Here is a 10,142-nt window from a genome sequence, read left to right as displayed (position 1 = left end):
TCCTCTCCCAATGCATGTTTCCAACGTGACTTTTATGTTCTCAATGCATATTCAAAATTTTATCATTTTCCAATGTTCCCTTGATGGTATCTACACACGGCTGTGTTCATCTCTATCATCTCATTTTTTCTGAAAATGATATCTTTCTTCTTCTCTCATCATTCCAAATCCTCTCTCTTTCTCATGGATCCTCTCCACCCTTCCCATTCAATTGATTTTTGTCCATCACTTTTACCTTAACCACGATATGCTTGTGAGTTCTCGCATGATCTTTTCCGAACTTCTCTCTCTTGCCATGCCAACCATCGTCGCCGTCACCGGTCACGCCTCCGCTACAGGTTACTTCCTCACATTATCTCACAACTATGTGTTAATGCGATCAGATCCTAGATTTCTCTACATGAGCGAACTTGACATCGATCATGTGATTCCGGCGTGGTTTATTGCGATTGTTGATGCGAAGGTTTGTGATGCAGCGGCGAGGAGGAAGATTGTGATGCAGGCTGCGAAGGTGACGGCGAAGGAGGCGGTGAGATTGGGGATTGTTGATTCAGCGCATGATAGTGTGGAGGAGACAGTGAGATTGGGAATCCTTCATAGATGAAATATGAGGTAACAAAGCATCAGATTTTACTTTTGTGTATTATTTGTTTTGCTTATCTTATTTTCTATTTCTTTATGGCTATTGTTTCCTCCCCACAACACACAGAAGGATCATGTATATTGGGAGGGTTGGTGATTATACAACCAATTTCTTAGTGAAATCAATTAGGAAACAACAAGATCTACATGTTTGTGCTAACTTTTTCTAGGTTATTGATACCTTTGTTAGACTGAGTCCCTTTAATCTGCTCTTATTATGATATGTTAATTTGTTTGGATCAGCAATTGAAAGAAAGTAATTTTAGGTTATGAATTCGTTTTCAGGTTTTTCTCGCAGACTTTGTCGCGTTTCTGTTTTGCTTTGGAGTGATCTGGGCTGGTTTGCCTCAGCTGTAGCAGCTTCATGCAATTTTGCTTCTATTGTGTGGTTTTTTTGTCGCCTGCTGCATCAGTTTGTATTATTCAAGTCTATGGTGTTCTGCTGCATTTATTTTGTGTTGTGATGCCTTGGTTTAGTGTTTTGATCGCAACGAATCTATCTGGACCGTTGTGCCAATTTTGTTTCTGAGCATGGGTGCGTGTGATTGATGATTTGGCTTTAGGCGGTGGTCTTCGGTCTGCAGATTTTGTACTGTATAATTATTTTTTTGTTCTCAATGCAATTCCCTCTAAGGCTGATGGTGTTAATATTTAGTGTTATGGATATGTAGCTTATGCGGAGATTTGTTTTGTTAGTATTTAACTGTTTAAGTATCTTCAAAATGAGGGTTGATATCAGATTGAGAGAATTTTATTCATTGGGGATTCAAATGTAACCTACTAACAATTGTGAGTTCTTCCTTTTTGTTTGTCAATTTTCTGCAGTGGTTCTAAAATGATGGTGTTGGTGTTGTAGTTACAGTGTTTGGTACGAGTTGTTATGTAGCCATGGTATTATCATCAATTAAAGCTTTTGATCAATTGCAATAACATCAACTCTTTCATTTAATATGCTATAAAATTTGAATCTTCAAATGGCATTTGTCTTGCAGTTTTGTATAACACCGGAAAAGGAAAATTGTTTCTTTGTTGTTCATTTCCACTGAGATTATGAAAGTTACATAAGTTGTAATCTGGTGATGGAAGGAGGAGGATGAAAGCATATGAAGGATCATGATTTGTGGAAAAACATTTCACATTGTGTTTGAGGTTAGTATCTATGATCACATTGTTTGTAGTTTTCTTTTTAGAATACTTCCAATTGCAAATCACAGCTTTTTATATAAAAAGTTTGGTTCCACATTGCTTTAAGTTTTGTAGTTTTTCTTTCGACATTGTTCTTTTAACATGAACTTTTTATTGTTAAGAAGAACATTCTAATTGTCTTTTGATCAATTTTTCTTATTTTTTTAATGATTTATTTTGCCAATCATACAAGATTTGGAGTTTATTTCTGATTCGCAGTTCACATAGTCATGGTCTTCACTTATCAGTTAATTTCGGATTGAATTTATACTTTTAGGTTGATTTCTTGATCTGCAGACAATGCTTCAGTTCCTGTTGGATGCATCTCATTTGAATAGGCGTGGTCCTTTTGCCTGTCATCGAGTTGAAGTTCCTCAGTCTGAGTAGTGTGTTCCAGTTTTAGCAGTGTTGAGATATGCATATTGTTTTCGGATTTTGGCTGTTTAATTAGATTATTCAGGTCATCACAAGTAAAATTAAATTAATGTTACATATCTGATGATTGCTAATTTTCTTTAGAGGGATTCGTTTTTGTTTTATGAATAATGTTGCTTGATTGAGTTTCCAATTGTTATGTTGTCATAGCAAGTAAACAAAATGGCACATTTGAGTGAAAGATGAACATGTTCTAAAGTGGTGTTGGGCTTGCTTATTGCTCTGCGATTTTTATTGTGGTTGTTGCAGTGTGATCACTATGTTTTGGTTCAGCTATGGTGTTACCGTGGATTATATTTTTGTATTCTCTTTTGGTTACAATTGGATGCATGGGCATAGCTTTTGAGGGTATTATGTGCAGCTATTTTTGGGGTCCCTTAGTGGTTGTTTTAGGGTAGTTTTTATCTGGTTTTTGAGTGCATTATCACACAATTTTTTGATGTGCTTTGGCTGTTCTTTGTTCGCATATAGTATACCCTTTGTGTGTTGTTTTTGTGCATTATCAATGAAGTTTGGCTGTTTAAAAAAACATATAGATGTTGTTATATTTTTTTCAAGTTTCTATGTAAAATAAGGTCTCCACAAAAATGTGTTTTATATTACATCGTTTGATTTAATTAAAATGAAACATACTTATTCTAAATGTTGATTTACATGAAGTCCACAAACATGATAAAGAGAATAATCATCTCTATTGTTTAAATGTACTATTGTTTTGTTTCTTTTGTACTTTTGCATCCATCATATGTTAGATTTAATGCTTATGTGAACTTTCACCCATAACTTTGTATTTCAGCTAATGTCTTAAAAAATTGATTTTGAATATGAACTACTCATTATATCATAGCTCAATACATTGAATCATTAAGTTTGGTTTTTTAAGTGACAAGTTTTGGTTTTTTGCTAAAATAGGTTTTTATTTTTATATTCAGTTTGGTCCTAATGATCCTTTATTTTTTGTGCTTGAAGGACAAGCGATATCTGGAAGTAATATAGGTGACAAAGTGTTTATTCCAAGATTATCTTTAACCCCATCTGATATCAGAATTCCTTTTAAGTTTCAAAGAAGGCAATTTCTGATAGCTGTTTCTTTTGCAATGACTATCAACAAAAGTCAAGGCCAATCTCTAAAGCATGTGGGAGTATATTTACCATCGCCTGTCTTTTCTCATGGTCAATTGTACGTGGCATTGTCAAGGGTGACTTCAAGAGATGGTTTGAAGATATTAGTATCCAACGATGATGTTGAAGAGGCGGATGTAACGTCTAATGTGGTCTATAGAGAAGTTTTTCGTAATATATCCTAAATTGTGTCCTTTTTTTGAATTAACCATGTTATAGTCCATCTCTTGGTATGACTTATGCAATACTGTATCTTTAATTCTAAACTTTTTCCTTAGTGTTGAGTGGTCTATTACAAGTTTACATATTTTTGTTAATTTTTACAATCGATATGACCTGTGCGGAGCACGGGTCTGAGTTCTAGTATATTTTTAATTTGTTTTGAACTAGGGCACCATCCTCTTACCCGAAATTTTAGGGTACAAAAAATAAATAGTCCTCTTTGATTAAAAAAAAAACTAAGTCCTTTTTTATTTCCTGAAAAAAGTTCTTTTTTATGTCAAAAAAGTCTAGTTCCTTTTTCTTTAAACTCCAACCAAAATTAACCGAAATTAAATTAAAACTCCAAACTATTATTTGTATATATATTGAGCCTTCCTCTATTCTTTTTAAAAGAAATAAGAGACTAACTTAATGGATAAATAATAATCCCTACTATTGAAATATATTTCTACAGTTTAGTAATCAAATTAATAGTTTATTCTTGTGACTCAAACTTTGGAAAATGAAAATAATTAATCCCTCGCCAATCGCCACATGATCATTTAATGTGGCGGATTATACATAGAATATTACCCGTAAAGAATGCTATTTTTCATAGAGGGGTAAATTGTACTTGTACATTAGGCTAAAGATGAAACCATTGACCATCTTTTCATGGAGTGGCCTGGGATTGACTGGGATCGATCAATTTGGTTTGCTTCTCCTTTTGGAATCACCTTCCAATACATGAGTCCAAAAACATGAGTTCTTTTTGTGCATGGGCTGAATAAGAGGTATGGTTGCGCCTGGTTATAGCAGCATAACAATAATACGTACTTATATGGAGCCATTGTTCAAGAGTGTTTAAATTTTATTCAATCAAAGTCTCCACAATTTGCAATTTTATCATTGTTAAGCATGATGCTAGACTTGCTTAATGAATTTATTTTTACATAAAAAAAGAATATAGATGGTTAATTGACAAGTGAAAACCATTTTCAATTAAGAGCACAACATACATACATCCAAATTAAAACAACCAAACGAGAGGAAAAGCATATGCCAAGACACAATAAGAACCACTTATGACCCCCTCTCAAAAAACAAGAAAAAAGAAACCACTTCTAATATACATGCCATCACCTTACAAGTTACAACACAAAGAACAGGAACATCATTCATCATCATTACATTACATTTACATTGATTACGTTACATTACATTGCCCACATTTTCATTGAGCCTAGCAGCCGCAGCAACAGAAGCAGCTACACCACCAGGAGTAGCAGTAGCATCAGGATTATTCCTCATCTCAGCACTAGCCACCCCAGCAGCATCTTGCCTCGTCGCCGCCTTATCAGCTGGCAACTTTGCCGTTGCTCCGCTCAGAACATCTCCTATCTTAATCTTCTCCTCCTCACGCTGACACTCAGCGTTGAAAGCCGCTGCAGATTGAGCCATTGATGCCAAACCTCCCGGTGTTATAACATTATTCCCCGTAGCTCTCACCTCCGCCGCTTGTATCGCAGAGGCGTCGCTTTGTTCCACCGGCTTGTCACCTACCGTGTGCGCCGTCGCCTCCAGTGCCTCTCCAATGGTTAATGCACTCTCTCGAACCGCACCGGTTAGACCAACCTGAACTGGAGTCGGTTCAACAAATTGTCCGACAACCTTAACATTAAATTAATCAAAAAAACAAAAAAAAATTAGCAGAATACGAGGTGAAATTTTAAAATTAAAACAAAACACATAGTGAGGTTCAGAATCAGAACCTGTCCACCGACTGTTTCGGTTATGATGCGTCTTCCAGGGACTTGAGTTTCCGTGACGGTCACGCCACGGTCACCGGTGACATCTGTGACGTCTTTATGACCGACGATTCCGGCCTGCTCATTTCGTGTAGCGGCGGATTGCATGACGGCGGCTACTCCGCCAGGTTGCGTCTGACCCAACACACGGCTCTCTGCACTCTGCATCATGGCGGCATCTTCCGGTGTAATGGGCTTCTGTGCAAGGTCGCCGGAGACAGGTAAAACGTCGCCGTATTTGATGGGGTCTTGACCAGCTTGTGGACGCCTTGGTTGTTCTTGACTCATTTTTCTTTGTTTAGATAGATAAAGCAAAAATTCTGTAGCTAGATTTTCAGGGTTTTGGATTTGGATAGTGAGTAGAAGTTTTTCTGAAAACATATTAATAGTTTGCAATGGAGGTGGGAAAGGGAGAATTCGTGGCAAAACGTTACGCATGGCAACAATTAGAGTGATGACTAGGATACGTGGCATGTTTGTTTGGAACCCATCTATCAGTTTGCAAGATTTATGTATTTATTTATTTATTCATTGGGAAAATATTGGTTGACACTCTTTTATTTGTACCACTTTTGTACCACTCCATGAGGTATTAAGGATAGTTTAGTAATTTTACCTCATCATCACTCCTCTTCTCTCAAAATAAATCACTCTCTCATTCTCTCCTCTCTCGGAACCCCCCCACTCACCCACCCTCCCTCCCTCCCTCCCTCCCTCAAATTGTCGAGTGGTTGCCGGCCGGAACACCTCTCTCTCTCTCCAATCCTTCTTTGAAACTCTCTCTCTATGAGTCAGACCTGAATGTGTGTAATGATCGTGGTGAGACAATGTGGTTATGGAGAGGGCAGTGATGACAGTGGTGGGTGGTGGCTAGTGGTGAGGACGGTGGTTGGCCGTGACGGAGAGGACGGTGGTGAGGTCAGATTTGAGGCAAAGGGATAGAAAGTAGAGAGAATAAGAGAGAGTGGAAGTGGTTGTGGTCGTGATGACAAAGGTCGATGGTGGTTGTGGTCGGTGATGGTGGCTGGAGTGGGAGAAAGAGATGAGAGAGCTGAAGTTGTGAAGGAAGAAAGACGGGAGAGAGAGGAGAAATGGTCAGAAAATTGAGTGTGTTTGTGTGTGGGACCCACATTACCACATGTTGCATTTATGTGTGAGGGATTAAGGGATGTATGTCACCTATGGATTCTATGTATCAACACTCTTATTTATTTATGGTTTAAGTTTTTTATCAAATTAATACATCATTTGGTCCCTTAACTTATTTTCTGTTTTCACTTTGGTCCTCTAACTATTAAACGTTTCAAAATGGTCCTTTATCTTTGTTTTAATCATCAATTTAGTCCTATTTTATTAATTTTAAACCTCTCAAAAAGAAGACCGTTGGATAAAGGAGGTCCATCGGATCTAACAGTGTGTCACCAACACCTAATTTATATCACTTTCTTCAAATCCCATAGAAATCATCAACAACAACAATCAACATCAACTACACCTCATCTCATCACTACACCTCCAATTTCTTAAATCCAGAAATCATCAACAACAATCAACATCATCATCAATTTCTTCATGGTTTTCCCCTTCTTTCAATTTCTCCTTCCAACTTCGCCCCCTACTGTCACGTTTTGATTCAAACTACCAAACACATCACAAGATAATTGAAAGAAAAGCCCCATTGATTGAAATGGATCGGATAAGATCAGATCTTACTTGTTTCCAAAAAACATTGTTGAGAAAGCTAATTTAAAAAACTTGAATCATCATCAACTCAACAAAATATCACCATCATCTTCCATCTTCCAAAAATAGTTTAGATTCTTTGTTGTTGTAGATCCAACTCCTCAAATATTTGCATAATAATCATCATTCAGAATCACTTTCCACACTCCCTATAGCCTTCATCCTCTTGGCCTCGGCATCAAAAACCCAAAAATTAAATTTAGAAAAAAATAAAATTAAGAGATAAAATAAAAAGGTTTAAACTTTATAAACACAACAACACCAAGAACCACTTACCTTCTTGTTACTTTTCTTCTCTCTAACTTCATATCTCTCTTGACACATATCAGTCAACCATGCTCCAGGACTTACCAACTGTAAATAAAAGCCATGTGGCTAACTTCATCACGTTTTTTAAATTGTTGATGTTGTTGTTGGAGATAGAGGTTTGGATTGGATTTGCGACCCACCGTTTCAAACCCGTCCATTCTGTTCGAACTCATTGATTTATCTCTTGATATATTGTTCAATTTTGACTCTATTTCTCTAAATTTACCTAAGTTCATGTTGATGAATTGTGGGTTGTCTTCAATCTTTTTTTGCTTTGTATGTTTTTCCATGTTTGTTTTGTTTGTGTAGCTGAAAATCTATGTGATAATTTGGAAATGAGAAATCACAAAGTTTAATTATTTTCCATTTCAATAATTGATTTTTAGGATATTGAATTATTGATGTTTTTAATTTGGTTATGGTTTCGTTGTTTTTGAAAAAACTCTAACTTGATATTGCTGATCATTATATGTAGTTTGGTACTTCTGAGTTGTAGACAAGTAAGATTATTGATGATGTTTTTAATGTTTAATACATTCGAATCTCACGCACGCAATCACCATCGGGTTGAGAAGTTTGATTTTTTGAGTTTGTTAGTTACCGGGTTTGATTCAAGAATTTCTGATTTCATGAATGTTGATGATGGTTATATGAAGAAGATGAAGATGAAGAAGATGAAGAAAGTGATATAAATTGGGTGTTAGTGAGACACTATTAGATTTGATAGATCTCCTTTATCCAACGGTCTTCTTTTTAAGAGGTTTAAAATTAATAAAATAGGACTAAATTGATGACTAAAACAAAGATAAAGGACCATTTTGAAACGTTTAATAGTTAGGGGACCAAAGTGAAAACGAAAAATAAGTTAAGGGATCAAACGATGTATTAAGCCAATAAATATAGTCGATTTGTTTTTAGTCATCATGAAAAAAATTAATTTGTTTTTGTCCCTATAAAAAATTTCAATACATATTGTTAATCCTTGTAAAATTAAAATTTGTTTAATTATGCTTAAACGTATAAATTTTTAAATAAACAAGGGCTAAACTTTTTAAAAAAAATTATGTGTAAAAAATAATTCAAAAATTTAGAAGTTTAAGTGTAATTAAACAAATTTTAATTTTATTTAACAAGGACTAAAATTGTGTGCTGAAAATTTTTATAGAGACCAAAATATGTTAATTTTTAATGATGATTAAAAACAAAGTTCGCTATATTTATAGAAACAAAAAAATTATTTAACCTTTTATTTATTTATTTATTTATGGCAATGGGCTTTACAAAAAATAAAAGGTTTATGTCAATGTTTGAAACTGTCATAAAGGACCTGGATCCTCTCATGCAGCTCTTCTCATGTTGTCCATTCAGCTGCAATCTCAACCGTAAGAAATAAAAGTGATAGCTTTTCTATTTCCACTTTTTTCCCTTTTAAATCCTTTTGACGGTTGGATTCAACGCAAGACAGAGAGCTGGATGAATTCAGTAGGAGACATTCTGCTTCCCTGTCAAAAAAAGACTTATATTTCCCACACAAAAAAAAAAGACACGTTTATTAAGGCCTATTAAACCTCTTAACTATGCGCCCCAATCAAAATAATATTATTTTTTACCTCATGCCAATTATGTCATTATTTTTTTTGAGCTGATGCAAGGGAACTTTAAGCCCTTTTAAAAAAAAAAACTTAGTAAAAGTTATCTATTGGAATTTTTTTTATCAAAAAAAAATTGATTTTTTTTCCTGAATGATAATTTTGGTAGAAAAGTTAAGAATTGTGGGTCAATTTTAATTTTTTTTAAAAAAATATTTGTTGGGTCACCCCACCCGTCTAAGCCCAAAAACATGAAAAATTGGGTACCATTTTAAGATTAGGTTTTGTCAATCGGTTTTATACTCTTCTCGTACCTTAAGAATCAGTGGCCTCTATTTGAAATACCTACTTTCATCAACATTACATTCGTTTGTTGAAGATTTAGTAGATCTTCAGTCACATTGTCATCAATGGGAGAAAATTCTCAAGATATGATTTTCTCATTACATGAAGATTCTTTGAACTCAATCCACACAACCAAGTCAGATATAAGATCTTTAGCAATATTTTAACATTATGTTATTCCATATATTTATATCTATGATATTGGTTTATTGTGAAATTCAACCCAATTTCCAATGAAGGTCATCATCTTTATCATGGTTGTGCTTATAATTATAATATGATCTTAGCATTTGTACTTTGTATTTTCTTATTTTCAGTACTATTATTATGAATGAGATGATCAAATTTGAGTATGTTTATGTCATTTGATGTGAATAAGACTTTGCCGTGAAATTACTGCTTTGTCTTGAACAAAAATCAAATTTTTTTATCCTCACTCTCCCCCCCCCCCCCCCCCCCCCCCCCCCGCTCTCTCTCTATATATCTTTGTGTGTGTGTGTGTGTGAACTGATGATGGGATCCATGTCGGATAAGATCCATTTTGCATTGACGTAATTTTATTTTATATTAAACGTAAAAATTAAAATTAATTGTTTTGAGTAGATGATTTTCATTTCTCAAAATATTGATTTGTTATGTTAGAATAAATCGTGATCTTAATATCACATAAATGTCTAGAAAATCTTTTGATATGATTGAGTCCATTTACATGATGTGTTTTTGTTCAAAGATCGTGATGGTGTTTGATTATTGACCCTAGTTA

General features: G+C 34.9%; 1 protein-coding gene and 1 long non-coding RNA gene across 6 annotated transcripts; one reads left to right on the top strand and one right to left on the bottom strand.

The window, feature by feature from the left end:
* LOC146958623 (uncharacterized) lies at positions 1-3,674 on the top strand. 5 transcript variants are annotated; one of them, XR_015024690.1, is made up of 5 exons: positions 1-612; positions 928-1,533; positions 1,635-1,791; positions 2,105-2,287; positions 3,232-3,674. It is a non-coding gene; the product is annotated as an uncharacterized LOC146958623 (long non-coding RNA). The 5 variants fall into 5 exon arrangements; XR_015024688.1 differs by having other exon boundaries at positions 2,105-2,610; XR_015024691.1 differs by lacking the exon at positions 3,232-3,674 and having other exon boundaries at positions 1-338; positions 477-612; positions 2,105-2,856.
* Positions 3,675-4,563: 889 nt separating this feature from the next.
* Positions 4,564-5,763, bottom strand: LOC146958622 (late embryogenesis abundant protein D-34-like). Its single transcript, XM_085740139.1, has 2 exons — positions 5,358-5,763; positions 4,564-5,256 (listed from the first exon to the last, which is right to left on the bottom strand). The coding sequence occupies exons 1-2, from the start codon at positions 5,679-5,681 to the stop codon at positions 4,798-4,800; spliced, it is 783 nt and encodes a 260-aa protein (XP_085596265.1). The 5' UTR covers positions 5,682-5,763; the 3' UTR covers positions 4,564-4,797.
* Between the last annotated feature and the right edge of the window lie 4,379 nt (positions 5,764-10,142).

This window comes from Medicago sativa, chromosome 1 (assembly GCF_051527215.1).
Source record: "Medicago sativa cultivar Bolivia chromosome 1, Bolivia_mono, whole genome shotgun sequence".
NCBI lineage: Eukaryota > Viridiplantae > Streptophyta > Magnoliopsida > Fabales > Fabaceae > Medicago > Medicago sativa.
The sequence above is the reverse complement of the archived record's forward strand: the minus strand, read 5'-3'. Positions and strand labels throughout refer to the sequence as shown.

Excerpts from the sequence above, each read along its gene's own strand:
- LOC146958622 (XM_085740139.1), bottom strand. The coding sequence starts at position 5,681 with ATGAGTCAAGAACAACCAAGGCGTCCACAAGCTGGTCAAGACCCCATC. Across the intron at positions 5,257-5,357 it reads CCGAAACAGTCGGTGGACAG|GTTGTCGGACAATTTGTTGA; the intron begins GTTCTGATTCTG and ends TTTAATGTTAAG.